General features: G+C 34.1%; 1 protein-coding gene across 1 annotated transcript in view; it reads left to right on the top strand.

The window, feature by feature from the left end:
* The window catches only part of LOC109061281 (alpha-adducin-like), a 33,061-nt gene that overhangs the window by 8,939 nt on the left and 7,215 nt on the right, over positions 1–16,907 (top strand). The window contains exons 2-12 of the mRNA XM_042747829.1: positions 1,575–1,776; positions 4,329–4,491; positions 5,242–5,393; positions 5,485–5,565; positions 5,683–5,832; positions 10,109–10,204; positions 11,213–11,302; positions 11,411–11,428; positions 14,507–14,590; positions 15,175–15,331; positions 16,188–16,427. Of these exons, the coding sequence (XP_042603763.1) occupies positions 1,582–1,776; positions 4,329–4,491; positions 5,242–5,393; positions 5,485–5,565; positions 5,683–5,832; positions 10,109–10,204; positions 11,213–11,302; positions 11,411–11,428; positions 14,507–14,590; positions 15,175–15,331; positions 16,188–16,427 (1,426 nt within the window). The 5' untranslated portion in view covers positions 1,575–1,581. The remainder of the gene's footprint in view (positions 1–1,574; positions 1,777–4,328; positions 4,492–5,241; positions 5,394–5,484; positions 5,566–5,682; positions 5,833–10,108; positions 10,205–11,212; positions 11,303–11,410; positions 11,429–14,506; positions 14,591–15,174; positions 15,332–16,187; positions 16,428–16,907) is intronic.

Genomic DNA, 16,907 nt, shown 5'->3' with positions numbered 1-16,907 from the left:
TACAGTGCATTCAGGCTATCAATTTTTACCTATCAATTTAATTATCAATTTTTACTTATCAGTTTAATATTTTTATATAATAAATAAATAACTACATATAACTTTTTTCCCAATGGTCTAGAAGTGCTTGAAAATGTATAAGCTCACCTTTAGGAAATGGAGAGTCTCCTGTGTGTGCTCACAGGCAAAATAAAAATGTCAATAAATAATATTTATGAATAATACAATTTTATGAGGTGCATTTATATTATATTATGCATTTAAAAATAATGATAATGTTTTGTTCTAATCATGAGCTGCAGTTTTGTCATTTACCATTTTAAGTGCTTGAGCTAAATAAAATCAATAATAAAAAAAAAATCATTTAAAAAAAACACTCTATCTATTACTGTTTTATGGTTAAAACAACAATTGCAATTCACTCACTAATATAAAAAAAAAAAAAAAAAATTATGGCCAAACTGTGCTGTCCTACAAATAAACACTTCAAATTCAAATCTGACGTTTATTTGAGTTTTTTATCTCGCAATTAAGATGTTTTTTCTTGTAAATCTCAAACTTAAAGGATTTCAGAATATTGCAGCAAAAATATAAAAAAAAAAGATCTTGCCTTTTTTTTTTCTAACCTCAGAATTGTGAGATGTTACCTTGTAAGTCTGAGCTCGCAGTTGTGAGGAAAAAGGTATTTGAAAGTATTTAGTATTGTTAAAAGAAAAGTCAATTACCTTTTTTTATTACATGGTTGAAACAAAAAAGAAAAACAAAATCGCAAGATTTCATTGAATTCAGAGAAACTCAGAATTGTGGGTCATAATAACCTTTTTAATTTTTTTTCCTGTGTGTCGGAAACAAGCTTCCATAGACTATTTATAGCATATTTATTGTTTTTGTGATATTTAACAGCATCACAGATGTATTACATAGAGCTTAACTAGTTTCATCACTCTAATCGCTGCATCTGTGTGGCTGGTAATGATGGTCCAGTTGCTATGGCAACAGCAGTATCTGTTTTGGTTGCAGTGAAACACAGTGTCCTCTGTTCTCTCCCGAACGTCATGCTTGTCTTGACTCTGCTTAATGGACAGAGAAAGCGCATTATGTCCAGAGCACTCAACAGTAAACGGCCCGTTATAAACACTCACACACTCCCGCTGTGTAGCATTCTGTTTCTCTTGCCCTTTTAACCAGTTTTTGAAATGGCTCTTAGTGGGTGAGTCTCATGTCGTGATCGTTCAAAATCAAATGAGGAAAAAATATACATTTTGCTTAAAGTAAAACCAAAGCATATTCTGTCGATCACAAGTATGTATTTCAGGGATGCACCGATATGAACATTTTGGCTGATACCGATAACCGATAATTCTTAATTTATGAAAGCCGATAACCAATATGTTGGCCGATAAATCTAATATCTAATATATCGACCAAATTTTCTTATCTGTTTGATAATAACAGAAAAATTAACATTTATCGGCCGATACCGATATGATGGCTGATATATCGTGCATCCCTAATGTATTTTAGTGTGCAGTTGAAGTAGGCAAATTCCCCCTGACCTTTGACTTGTGTTGCAGGTGTGTGATGAACGGAGACTCAGGTGCAGGGGTGGTGACGGCCCCCCCGCCCACCAATCCCCCTCATAAGGAGCGTTATTTCGACCGCGTGGACGAGAGTAGCCCGGAGTACCAGAGAGAGAGGAACATGGCGCCGGATCTGCGGCAGGACTTCAACATGATGGAGCAGCGCAAGAGAGTCTCCATGATCCTGCAGAGTCCAGTGAGAGCGCGCACACACACATTTAGATAAATATTCTGATAACGCATTAACATTTTTTAATGATTTTGAAAGACCGCATTATGCATTTATTTGAGCAAAAATACAGTAAAATTGTGAACAAATTTTACAGTTTAAAATAAGTCAAATTTTCAGCATCATTACTCCAGTCTTCAGTGTCACATGATCCTTCAGAAATAATTTGGATATCAAAAAACATCTCTTATTATCATAATCATTCATAAAAACAAAAGAAATAACTAAAATAACTTCATAATGCCAGAAAGAAAGAAGGAAATTAACTTTTTTTTTTTAACTTTTTGCCGTAAAGACATTTATAATGTTACTAAAGATTCCCATTTTAAATAAATGCTGTTCTTTTGAACTTTCTTTTCATCTGTGAAACTGTTTCAACTGTTTTCAACATCATAATATATTATCATAATAATCTGAAATGTTTCTTGAGCAGCAAATCTGCATATTAGAATGATTTCTGAAGATCATGTGGCACTGAAGACTGGTGCAATGATGCTAAAAATTCAGCTGTGCATCACAGAAATAAATGACATTTTAACAGATATATTATTTTAAAATATTAAAATTAAATATTAATAATAATTCACTGTTTTACTGTATTTTTGATCAAATGAATGCAGCCTTGGTGAGCAGAAGAGACTTCTTTCATAAATGTTAGCAAATCTTAATTATCCCAAATGTTGAATGGTAGTGTATAAGAATATGGATTGATTTGTTCTTGAAACTATTATATTATTGGTTAATTTTATATTTTTTGCATTTGCGTAACCTTGGTTACATCAGCAAAAAGATGGAAAGTTATTATAATTTGCTGAAATGTTATAAATACAAACATTTTTCTTCAGAATAATGTGCACTGATTAATTACAGTTAATACCAACAATATTAAGAAAGTAAATAGTAATTTTTGATATTGTCATATTGTCTAAAATCCATTTATTTTGTTTATGAACAGTCATTAAAAGACTTTATTTCTTGTAATAATGCACGTCTTCTGACTGAAACACAGTCTCTGGATTGTAAATCTGTGTGTGTTGATGAGCGTTCATTCAGCTCTCAGTAATCCCCCTCGTGACTGACGTCTCAATATGCCCAGCGATCATATGTCTGTCTGCATGAGTGTGTTAGTACAGAAGGGATTCTGTTTATGCAAGCGGACAGTCACAGACAGTATAAAGACGTCTTTATCTGGACAGGAATTGAGGGAGACACGGAAAGGCAGCTGATATTCACCCCTTCTTTACTCTTCATGTACTCAGTGTTTGAAGGAATGAGAGAAACCAGCAATTCTCATACTTTTCAGGCCAAATACCACCTTCAAAGTTCCCTCTAATAATTTTCAGAATTTAGCAAATCTCTTTGAGTGCAAGTTAAAGTATATTTTAAAACTTCTCCCGATAAATAATATTTAAATAAATTAAATGAGAATGTTGTTTAGTTTTTTTATTGCTCAAATAAAATATAAATATAAAAATATTTATTATTTATTATTTATTTAGGTTTATATATATATATATATATATATATATATAATATAAGTTTCAGTATTTTATTTATGGATATATAATTTTTTTTGGTATTTTAAGTTTGGAGATTTCTGGTACCACAGTTTGAGACCCAAGAATTAATACAGTATTTTAAGTGTATTTTTATATATACATGATGAGAAAGTCACTGGTATGTGGGTTGCATTTAAATTAAATGAGAATGTTGTTTAGTTTTTTTATTGCTCAAATAAAATGTAAATATAAAAATAGTAAATAGTATAAAGTAAATTTAAATAGTAAAAAGAACATTTAAAAATATTTATATGTATTATTTATTTAGGTCTAAATATATATATATTATATATATATATATATATATATATAGTATATATATTATATATATATATATATATATATATATATATATATATATATATATATATAATTTTTTTTGGTATTTTAAGTTTTGAGATTCCTGGTACCACAATTTGAGACCCAAGAATTAATACAGTATTTAAAGTGGATTTTTATATTCTGTATGAGCCACATGATGAGAAAGTCACTGGTATGTGGGTTGCATTCAGACTCCAGATGCCGACCTGTAAAAAGTGTTTCATGTTCTTGTTAACATACACTCATAAATTATTAACGGCGCTTGACGGTGCCAGCCTGTGTCATTATCTCTCTCTCTTTCTCCAGCGAGGGGACTGTTGTGTGTTCAGCATGTTGCTGTAACATTCATTGCACTTTAGTATTGACTTAAGAGCCCTTACACAGTAGAGAGCTGTATTTGTTCAGCTAGTGGTCTTTATAGTCATAATCTAAAGTAATTAGTCATGCTAATGCAGTAGAATCAATATAAGTAAAACCAAGCAGTCTTATTAAATTTTACAAAGTGTATGCTATGGACACAAATGTTTCCTCCAGTAATGAGTCATGTTTAGTCACATCAAGAATGTGACTCTATTGATTTGTTAACAACGCCCTAGCAACTGTGTAGTTCTGGTTGTAACTGTGTGTTCTGTGTTTCAGGCGTTCTGCGATGAGCTGGAGTCTCTGATCCAGGATCAGATGAAGAAGGGGAAAACCCCCACCAGTTTACTCGCGCTGCAGCAGATAGCTGACTTCATGACCACCAGCGTCCCCACCGTGTACCCCGCCGCCCCACAGGGAGGAATGGCAGCCCTCAACATGAGTGAGTGTGGGACTGTCCTGCGTTACTGTGTCTGTCTCTCAAGCAGTGTTACTTTAGTATCACTAATATACTAAACATTATATTAGGATATAGTGTTTTTATTTAGATTGTTTTTATTTATATATAGTTATTTTAGTTTCAGTAAAATGTTTGTTTTTTAGTTTTATTAATATGCTATTACAGTTTTTATTATTTTGAATTTGTTTTTATTTTTTTTATTTTTCATTTTCATTTTATTTAAAGTAATTTCTTTTAAATTTGTATTAGTTTTGTTGTTATTTTGTATGTTATTTAAATATACTATTGAAAAAATAGACATGTTAAGTATATGGTTTTCATTTACTTATTAGTTTGGTTTATTTTAGTACTTAAAGGTAAACTAAATAAACATGAGAAATGTTGAATTAGCAACTAAAATAAAACGTTTAATTTTTTAATGTTTTTTTATCTTTAATAAATGGCAGAACAGCTCTAATAGATGTAATATTTTTGATTAGTTTTTTTTTTTTTAATCTTAAAATTGTAGTAATTTAGTTGTTTTTGTCTTTTTTTTTTTTTTTTAATTTCAGTTATTTCAGTACTTTAACCTTTTCATTTTTATTTCCTTTAACGTTTAAGTACCTAAAATATTTAGGGTTTTAGTTTTAATTAATGATAATAACCCTGTTGGAAAGTAGTGTAAAGTATAAAGTGTATATATTATGTAGAAATGGCAAAACAGTCCTAATAGACGTTTGTGTGTGTGTTTAGGTTTGGGGATGGTGACTCCAGTGAATGATCTGAGAGGTTCAGACTCCATCGCTTATGAGAAAGGAGAGAAGCTCTTACGCTGTAAGCTTGCTGCGTTTTACCGCCTGGCCGACCTTTTTGGCTGGTCTCAGCTCATCTACAACCACCTGACGGTGAGTTAGTCACCAATATATACAACACAACTCAGCAGGACATGTTATATGTGGGATTTTCAGTCAAACCTGTCTTCCTCTCTCTCCTCAGGTCCGGCTGAACTCTGAACAGGAGCGTTTTCTGATTGTCCCTTTCGGGCTTCTGTACAGTGAAGTCACTGCCTCCAGTTTGGTAACCCTGCCTTTGTTTTTCTCGGCCATCTGATATTATCATTTAGTGTAATATAATGTATTGTACTACTTCTTGGAGGTGAATATTTGTATTTAGCAGTGTTGTCTATGTCTTCAGGTCAAGATTAACCTGCAGGGGGAGATTGTAGACAGAGGCAGCACTAATCTGGGCGTAAATCAGGCTGGATTCACCCTTCCCCCCCCCAACCACACTTCAAGACCATACTTCAAATCAAAAACCCACATTCACACACCCGCTGGCGCCGCGGTACGAGCTGGGAACTCATCTCACATTAAACCTGTCCAATTAATTAATATCAAATTAAGAATAAATACATATCTATAAAAATATATGCATTGAGTGTCTCATTTCAATTTAGTGCATTAAACATAAATTAATAGATTCATAAGTAAAACTGCAGTGAAATTAGTGCATAAATAGTGCAAAATGTATTTTTTTTTTTATCAGTGAAATTAGTGCATAAATAGTGCAAAATGTATTTTTTTTTTTATTTAAGTTTATTAAAATTAGATATGAAGTGCACCTCAACACATAAAAGTGGATAAAATTAAATTATGAAGTATTATATTGAATGTTGCAAGAAAGAAATACAATGAAATGAGAGCATGAATAAATCGTGCAAGATGTTAGCTGATTAAAAATAAAAGAAATATGGTGTAAAATGTTTATTTGTGTTCACATACCATCCAAATTCATAAACAAATCCAAAAATTAAAATAAATATAAAAAAAAACATTTAAGTTTATATACTTCATAAATTTAAGAAAAAATTTAAATAAAAAACATAAGAAAAATCAAAAGAAACTACAAAAAAAGTTACAAAAAAATGAAAAGAAAAATGAAATGAAACATAAAATGCAACTTAAAAAAAAATTAATAAAAAAACAAAACAGAAAACACTGTCAAGCGGCCGGAAAAAAAAAAAAAAAAACGATTTTCACCATGTGTTAGGAAGAAAATGTTAAGTATCAGGTGATGAAAATATCACAAAAAATAAATAAAAAAAAACTTTAAAGTGTGTTTTTTATAAACACAAACTAATTAGAAACAAAAAAACACCAAAAACAAATAGATAAGGTGCAATAAAATAAACACTTTAAAGTGTGTTTTGTATTTCTTCACACTAGTTTGAAACAGCATGTTATGAGAAACCAAAAAACCCCAAAATCTCAGTATTGACCAGTGCGTGATTTTTGTTTTTAAGTCTGTAGTGTGTTGCCTTAAGATTCACACGGGTTTTGATTGCTTGGTCACTGATTTAACAAACCTATTACTCATAACTGTCTTTTCTGATCTGCGGGAAGAAAATTTCTCCGCTGCTTCCTGTCATTCCTCTCTAGACAGGTCGGTATGCCAATCACAGTGGCAAGCTCCTCCCCCTCTCTCGCGATTGGTCGAAGAGGTGTCAGGGTTCTTTCCGGCTGCTCAGTGCATGCTGTGTTGCATGATTGATCAGATGCATTGTGGATCTTCTCCTGGAAGACCGGGAGGGTGTGGCATGTCTGCAAAGTGGGTGTGGCTAATCCTTACTGCTGCTGTGGATTTTCCTCCCATTTCTGTTGTTTATTTCAGTTATTGCTTTATTTTGCACATTTTGTCAACGTTTGTATCTTAATGAGACGTTACTTGAATTGAACAGTTTCTCCAGAGCTTTTTAAAATAAGTAACTCTCACAGGAAGCCTTGAAAAGAGGCTTTTGTGTGGCTGATGTACTTCCTGTGGACGTAGACGAGGTGTTTAAGACAGCTGAGATACTTCACTACAGTAGAAAGTGCTCTTTAGCTAAAAGCCTGTGTCCATGTCTTATTTCAGAAACATCAGAAAGCATTAGAGTGAATCCCAGAAAAAAATGGTCTTATCTTATTACAGAAAATTGTATTTTGCATAGAGAACATAAAATTCGCTGCTTAATTGCCACTAAATTAATGTCATAATGAAAAAAAAAGGTTTCTGAAAACAGCCTTCATTATCTTTATGCAACGTGTTATTTCTATTTTGAAAGCATTTTGATCAATATAATATTAACTTTATATTTTGGTGGATTGTTATGGTTTCAACTCCTATAGGACTCTTTTTTTTATTATTATTTGATTAGCTCACAAAGATTTTTAATGACCTGATTTAGTTTATCTATATATTTTTAAAGATAATTGCTATAAACCTTTTGTATTTGATTATTTTTTTATATATATTTTGATACATTTTAACATGTTTTCTGCAATGAAAATAGCTGGCATGGCATTAAATTAATCAGACGAGCAAATCTTTAAATTTTGGAGTGAAATATGAAATGTTTTTGACAGTTTTTGCCTAGACGTAGGGCTGCAGATAAAAATGCTGCTAAGGAAAAAATAAAAAATACACATTTTTGAAGGCAACCAAGGAAGATCAGAGAAATGGCAGGTTTTTGCAGCTCTATCTGTGGGAGAAAACGCTCGGCTGCTTATATTTATGGAGTCGTGGCTTGCCGTTTGATGACTCCATGTTCTTTCCTTAAACTGCTTAAAATCATTTGTGTTGGCTTTTTAATTTCTCTCTTCTATTTTTATGAGTTTCCTTTTCCTCCTCCTGAATTGGACTTACCTTTTCCTGAACTCTTCCTGAGCATGAGTGTATTTTAACTTTCAAATTTCAAAATCGTCCAAAAAAAAAAAAGGAAAAAACATTGGTTCATGAGTGGTTGTTAACTCTCCGAACGATTGTCTCTAGTTGGGGGAGAGCGTGTTGTGTTGTGGGGCTCTAATCGTGATCAGTGAGTATTTCATGTTTATGTGTTCATCCCATGTGCCCCGTTTCTCCAGCGCCCATACGGAAACCCTTCCTCATGACTTTTGGTTCCGTGCTCAAAGCATTTATTTCATTTTGGTAAAAGCAAGTAACTCATTGGCTACTCATGCCATTCTTACCCAGGCCAAATGCTAACTATCTTTGCTTCAAAAATATTTAGTACTTGCTGTTCATCTTTTTCCAGTCCATTAATTCCATGTATCAGAGCTTTTGGAGTAAACCTCCCAAACCTTAAGCTGAAACTTCACAAACTGAAGTTTATCTTTTACTTGTATGTTTTAACAAAAGTTGGGCGTAATTCTGTCCTTTCTTACAGTGTCTGTCTGTGTGTGTGTGTGTGTGTGTGTGTGTGTGTGTGTGTGTGTGTGTGTGTGTGTGTGCATGGTTTGACATTGGCTTCCCAGATACTTGACTGTCAGACAAGCACAAATCATTTTCTGTTGCTTATACTTTTGAACACTCTTTTAGGAATAATGTTTAATAATGTTTTAAACAGGTCATCATTCAGCAATCAATTTACAAAAAATGTTGCCTTAATATATTTGTTTGTAACTTCAGTCAACTGTTTTAGTTTGCAAATTGTATCTCACTTAGTTGTGAAATATCGTAAGTTAAGTGAAATATATTTATGTATTGCTTTTCACAATGCACATTTTCAGAGCATCATTACATAAACAAATATTGCAGTAATAATGTCTTAAATTTGTAAAAAATTTAGCAGTTCAATATAAAAAATGCCTTTATGTGTAACTCGTCACACTTAGTTGTGTAGTCTCAAGTCAATTTAAATGTATTATCATTGTCTCAAAGCAACTTTACAGAAAATAATTTCTCAAAGTCAACATTTATCAATTCATTTAAATTATGCCTTAAAATTTTTTACTGTAATGTCATTTGACATTTTCACATATCCCTGGTTTGTTGTTTAGTTGCAAATTGTATCACAGTTAGTTGTGTAATCCCAAAAGTCAAGTTAAATGTATTTATAGAAACACTTTTCACAATGTCTCAAAGCAGCGTTAAACAAAAATATTGTGATAATGTCTTACATAGTTTTTGTGCCTGTCCTGCATTAATGTTGAACTGTGTGTGTGTGTGTGTGTGTGTGTGGGATTTTCTGGCTGTCCACTCACGCCTCTGTCCACTGCCTAAACACAAGAACAGCTTCTGCCTCACCACCCCACCTCACACCTGCCTCCCTCGTGGTCTATCATCCTCTTAAATCTTCAGTTTTTCTCTGTCTGTGCTCTTTTCTTTCTTTCCTTTTTAGCTTTTTCTGTCCTTACTATACGCCCAACGGCAGTATCAATGATGATGAGCGCCGTGGCTCCCATGACACTGATGTTAAATAAAGTTTATAGAGTTAGTTATATTTATAATCAGATTTATTCTGATTATAATGATGTCCGTAAATGCAGACTCCAAGTGGTACGAGTTTGTTTATCTTAAGGTAATTTTGAAATTTTGAATTTGAAATTTTGTATTTTTAGAATTTAGAATTTTTGTGCGTTACAACGATGCATAAGGAGTTTAAAATTTTCAAATGTACATCATCATTGGTTCGTTGCTCAGTGGACCATTATAATTGACCAGTTATTTTATAGATCTGATTTGTGTTTATTTGGTATTGTTTGAAAGGCATGATTTAATCTTTTGTTAAATATATTTTATTTGATTTATTTAAAATTTTCTTTAGTTTTGGTTTATTTGAATGGCTTTGCTTTAATAATTTCAGTGGACTAAGGAGGACAGTCTCCGACAGGCAGCTGTGGCCAATCAGTTTGTCCCGCTGAACACCAACCCTAAAGAAGTCCAAGAGATGCGCAACAAGGTCTGAACCTTTTTATCATTTACATGAAAGACATTTCGATGAGGATAATGCAAAATCTGTATTAAAGGAAATCTTTAACCAAAAATAAAAAATTTGCTGACAACTTCCTCACGTTTAGGTCATCCAGGATGTAGATGATTTTGGTTTTTTGTCAAATTTGGAGAAATGTAGCATTGCATCACTTGCTCAGCAATGGATGCTCTGCAGTGAATGGGTGCCGTCAGAATGAGAGTCCAAACAGCTGATAAAAACATCACAATAATCCACACCACTCCAGTCCATCACTTAACATCTAGAGAAGACAAAACCTTAAACAAATCCATCAAGACACTTTTTTTTATCTTCAAACTGTTGTTTCTTGCTAAAATATGAGTCCTCCATCCAAAATATTGCTTTCTCTCTAGCGATAAAATGGTCTGGTCTGAATCAGGAGAGAAATCTGCACAGATCAAGAACCTTTTACAAGCCAAAACAGAGCAAAACAAATATGTCGGTGCATTTTCATGTGAGAGGACAACAGGAGCCATTTCCTATTGTCCCCTCACATCAAAATGCTCCAAAATATGAAGGCTTTCTCTAGTGAGTCCAAAACAGTTAGTTTATGGATTATAGACTCGTATTTTAGCTGGAAGCAACCAAAATTAAGATACCTTATTGATTGATTTGTTTCTTACAAACACACAGCTTTTGTCTTCTCAAGATGTTAACTGATGGACTGGAGTGCTGTGGATTATTGTGATGTTTTTATCAGCTGTTTGGACTCTCATTCTGACGGCACCCATTCACTGCAGAGCATCCATTGGTAAGAACGTGATGGAATGCTACATTTCTCCAAATCTAATGAAGGAACAAACTCATCTACCTCTTGGATAGCCTGAGGATGTGGACATTTTCCGCACATTATCATTTCTGTGTGATGTATTTTAAATTGTATGTTAAACACTGCTGTCTTTTATCATATTTCTGTAGTTATAGTTTCATATTAACAGTGATTTTTACCTCCCTCAGATTCGTGAGCAGAATCTGCAGGACAAAAAGACGGCAGGTCCACAGTCGCAGGTGCTCACAGGTGCCGTGGTGGACCGTTCGTATGTCCAGGTGAGTCTGGCACATCTGCACTTCTGTTCCTCCCCATAGATCCAACATATTCTGTTCCTGGCGTTATTCCAGTGTGTGTAACCGTTGAATTGTGTCTTTTGACCCCAGAGAGTGACTATATGGCACGTAAGTAAACCACACGACCAGCAAGCCAGAGCTGTGTCCATTTTCTTTCGTTTTGATTGGTTTGCAGTGCCATGTTTGCCCTTTTACTTTCATTTTTTTGTTGGATTCATTGACTGTAATATAAACTAAACAGGATGATACTGTTGTAAATTTAATTTTTCATAACACATGCAATAATAATTCTGCATGTCTCACATGACATTTGCCGCCCTGAGCTGCTAGTCAGACCAGTTGGATCTGTATAACTAATGTTTTACTCTTTCGTATTTTATTAAAAATAATTAATTAATTACTTAATTTTTTACTAGTTCTAGAAGTATTTTTCTGTTCAATTTCTCCATAGGTGTTATATATATATTAAAACATAAAAAAAAAAAAAAAAACAATTAACTGTGGAAGCCCGTTTCTGTCATGGGAGAAATAAAATCATATATCGTGTGGCAGAAACAAGCTTCCATAAAACACCAATGTCAGATACGCTGATATGCTTGAACATACCATTAGTTCATAAGTAGTTCGCTACTTTAACGCAGTACAGAACATCTGACTCCCAAACATGGTTTTAACAGAAGCATAAACCATTGCTAACATGTTAGATCAGACTTGAAAGGTTTATATGTTTTTGCTAAAAACTATTTCGGTACGGAGGTTGCCGTTTAGGGGTGTGCGATATGAAGATTTTTGATCGTGGATGATAAAAATGTCTCCACGATCTGCTTTTGAAGAAATACTGTAGTATCGTGCTTCAACACACATTTTTTCAGCTGCAGTTCTGGCGCATCCCACTCAATATACTGTACAACATCACATGCATTCACATCAGTGTTAACTCAGCGGTAGAGTTACTCTCGCGGGACACTGCACTTATTCGCAATCACAAAAGTACATTATTTGCATGTGCTTTAAAGCCTTACTGGTTAAACGTTTCATTCACGCGTTGTTATGATGTGCACTTTTTCTGAGCGTCTGCATAACTAAAAAGCCTGTTTAACAGCACCTGATTACTGAATTAAGTTTGTGCTAATACTGTCAAAACACACAAGGCTTACATATAGACTCGGCTGGTGAAAGTAAACAGTTGAGAGAAAAATAAATGCGTGTCTGTATATTAGGTGCGTGCAGCTCTTAAAGGGACAGTACTAAACATGCAGCTGACTGGTCATTAAAGGGATAGTTCACCCTAAAATATCATTTCTGTCATTATTTAATCACTCACATGTTGTCCCAAACCTGTATTAATTTCCTTCTTTTGCTGAACACAAAAGAAGATATTATGAAGAATGGTCCACATGGACTTTGACAGTAGGAAAAAAAATCCTATTTGGTTTTCCACGTTCCTCAAAGTAGCATTTATGTTCAGCAGAAGAAACAAATTTAGGTTTAAAACAACTTTTGATTGAGGAAATGATAGTAATATGAAAATAAAACCCTATGACAGGACAGACAGATAACAGAATATTTTTTTGTTTTTTGAGTGAACTGTTCCTTTAATGTTAATAAAACAACAAAAAATCAGTTATTTTTTAATAACAAAGATAAAATAATGACAAAGATTTTTGTTCTCCCACTTTGGCCTAAATATCTTCCATTCCTTTTTTTTTTTTTTTTTAATCTTGAAAGGCTTTGTCTTTATAATAGGGAAATTAGTTTGGCTGTAATGTTCAGACAACTTGCAAAATAGTAAAACCAACATGACAAAGAATTGTGATTAAAATATATTATATCTTATATTTATATTTCTAAAAAAATTAATTGTGATATGATAGTTTTCCATATCGCCCACCCCTACTTCCATCTCCTTTTGAGCTCTGTAAGAGTCATTTCAAAATACTCTAAGTGCTTTAAAACAGGATTGCTCAGAAGTGTGTTTGCTACTCACCATCAGATCATTCATCTAATCCACTCAAGTGCAGCAACACAATTCCAAACCAGATCTTCTGGCCTTTGCATACGGTTTCAGCTGGACATTATTTATATGCAGTCCCATGGTTCTTTTGTTATTGTTTGGGAGCAGCAGTATGAATCTGTGTGTGGTCTGACTACACATGTGTTTGGTTTCTGGTGTTGCAGTGCATGACTCTGAGCCATGAATTCACCGTCTCGCTCCAGCCTGCCCATACGCTTCTTTAGGAAATGCTTTCTGCATGTCTGGAGCGTCTGTGTGTGTGTTTGGGTCACGAGTGGGTGTGTGTTTTAGGGCTGAGATACTGTTATAGTTTTATTGATATTTTAAGTTAGTTTCAATTTTTATGTTACTTTTTGTTTTTAAAGATAATTTTTTTTTTATGTTAATTAAAAATGTTTTTGTTTAATGTTAATTAATTGCATTTAGTTTTATTTCGTGCTTTTATCCAAAGTGATATTTTTCGAAGTATATGTATTTTTTAATGTTGTTGTTAAAAAAAAAAAAAAAAAAATGAAACGTGCACAGATTAATTGTTCAGGATAAGCTCAATAATACAAAACCAGTCATAAGGGTCAATTTTTCGCAATTGAGATTTATACATCATCTGAAAGCTGAATAAATAAGCTTTCCATTGATGTATGGTTTGTTAGGATTTACACAATATTTGGTCGAGATACAACTATTTGAAAATCTGGAATCTGGGTGCAAAAAAATGAAAATATTGAGAAAATGGCCTTTAAAGTTGTTCAACTGAAGTTCTTAGCAATGCATATTACTAATCAAAAATTAAGTTTTGATATATTTACAGTAGTAAATTTATAAAATATCTTCATGGAACATGATCTTTACTTAATATCCTAATGATTTTTGGCATAAAAGAAAAATCTATAATTTTGACCCATATTTTGGCAATTGCTACAAATATACCCCAGCGACTTAAGACTGGTTTTGTGGTCCAGGGTCACATATGTGTTCAGAAAATAGATGAATAGGTGAATTTTCTTTTCAAGTTAACTTTAAGCCCTTGTGTGTGTGTAAGAGTGAGAGGAAGGTCTTCTGCTTTTATGTATTGGTTCTGGCTTGCATCATTAGTGAGCGTGTAGGATTATGTTTTGTGTGTGGTCAGTAATTGTGGTGGGGTTGTGCACTGCTCACCAGCTCTACTGTTACAGGACGCTCCTCTCTCTGACTGTACGGACTCTATTGATGGCATTGACCCTTCAGAGAGCTTTAGTCCCTCTAGGTCTATTCGAAAGGTACATCCTGCGATAATACTGTAATGTCTGAAACATCAAACCACACACCGTTTCAATACTCTATCAGACAATAACATTCAGGGCCTTATAAAAAGATGAGTTGTCAGTACTAAATTCAAAACTCTCATTAGCTTTCTATTGACTTTAATCATTGCAGATTAATCTACCAAAAAAAAAAGACAACGCAGTGAGAAACTGAAAGTATATTTTATCAGTTGCATGACAAACAAGTCCCTCACAGTCTGTTTTCATTTGTTTTAATAAGTGTATTTTGACTAATGTCTATGCTGGAATTTTGAGTTTTTACTAAAATGACAATGAATAACAAAAGGCTTTATAATAAGTTGAATACAGATTTAAATGGGATACTTATATTGTTGTGTATATGTAAATGAAGCATCAAGTTCAGCCTAAACTCTTATTGGATGACATTTATATGTGAAGTGTATTCACCCCGTTTCAACATTTTGATACCACCTTTTGTCGTAGGTTTGTTGTAAATTAAATTTTAATTGACTAAATGTTCATTTTCAGCATGACAACAGTGAATAAACTCTTTTTTTCTCTCCTTTTTTGTCCTGCAGGGGGAGCTAGTGACTGCGTCTAAAGCTATCATTGAGAAGGAGTACCAGCCACGCGTCATCGTCAGTAAAACTGGACCAAACCCCTTCAACAAGCTCACAGACCAGGACCTGGACGAGTATCGCAGGGAAGTGGAGCTCAAGCAGAAGGGCCCAGAAGGTAAGAACACGAATAATGCAGAATCAACACGTTTCTCCTCACAGAAACTGATACAGGGGACAAAAACATCTTGTGATGCTGCTTTCAAGTCATCCTGACAAGGTTCTACATATTTACGTTTCATTTTTTTTTTTTTATTATTATACACATTCTCATTTACATATGAGTTTGGAAATCAGAAGCAGAAACTAACTGAGAAATGATTTTGGTCTGATTTTCAAGTACTAGATATTCTCGGCTGTTCGAATAATTTTTTATTTTTTTTTTAGTTTCTTCAAGGCTGCATTAAAACACAGTCAACCAGAAATATTTGTATTTGTGAACATTTTCTATGAGAATAAATGTCAATGTAATTTGTTGCTGTGATTTTCAGCATCATTACTCCAGTCTTCAGTGTCACATGATCTTCAGAAATATTCTAATATACTGATATGCTGCTCAAGAAACATTTCTGATCATTATAAATGTTGAAAACATTTGTGTTGCCTAATATTTTTGTGGAAACAGTGATACATATTTTTTTTCAGGATTCTTTGATAAAGTTCAAAAGAGCAGCTTTTGAAATAGTAATCTTAAATGTCTAAGCAATCACTTTTTATCATTGTAATGCATCCTTGCTGAGAAAAAGACTTCATAACCTCAAACTTTAGCACAGTAATGTGTGTGTATATATATAATATATTGGATGTTTTTTGGAATTATTTGAGCAATTGTATGAGCACAAGTAATTTCAGCCAAACAAACTCCTCGGGTGTGCAAAGATTTGTGTAATGTTTTTGATTTATTGCACGTGAAGCCTGTGCAGCCCAACAGTGCCCACCACAGGTCAGGAGAGAAACTGTTGTATTGCATCTAGCACAGGTTGAGGAGTCGCCCTCGGCCCCCGAAGAAGCCCAGACTCCAGACGTCACATCCACGCAGGAACATGAGGATCCACAGGCCACCACGGCCCCTCCACCCTCCATAATCGAATCGGGCCGTGCATCGGGTCACGACAGCCCGGTGGATGCTACAGGATCCCCTCATAAGGAGTTTCACTCCGCTGTGCTAAAAGCTCTGGGCTGTGACGCGGAGTCTGAGCGTGAACCGTCTGCAGGTATCGCCTGCCATCTGCCTGCGGAAGGCCGATCTCTTTTTGGGTTTATTCTGACTTTGCTGGGCTCTTTTTCTTTCTTCCTGTCTCTCGCTGTCCCTGGTGTCAAACCTTGGTGATCCAACACGCCTGTCTGCACCCATCCCACCCTACTCCTGGCAAACGTCCCGTCCCAAAACACCCTGCTCTGGATCTGTAAATAAAGACTGAGTAACCCTCGTCCGCTCTTGCAATCTTAATCCTGGACTGCGGGCTCTTCGCTGTCCTCTGAAGTGGGATTTGCTGCTCTTCTTGTTGGGGTTTATTTCTATATTCTTGTATTAATGAAGCTCACTGTGGTGTCTCTAATGGACGTCTCTGAATCTGATGTGTGAGATCTGACAAACGTTGTTTCCTGGTTCTTCAGGATTTTTACCGAGGTTTCCTTTTTTACTTTATAGTGCAGATGAACGTGATTTATTATGTGATGTAATTATATAATAT

The sequence above is a fragment of the Cyprinus carpio genome, chromosome B21 (genome assembly GCF_018340385.1).
Source record: "Cyprinus carpio isolate SPL01 chromosome B21, ASM1834038v1, whole genome shotgun sequence".
NCBI classification, from domain to species: Eukaryota; Metazoa; Chordata; class Actinopteri; order Cypriniformes; family Cyprinidae; genus Cyprinus; species Cyprinus carpio.
This window is presented reverse-complemented; position numbering and strand designations above follow the sequence as displayed.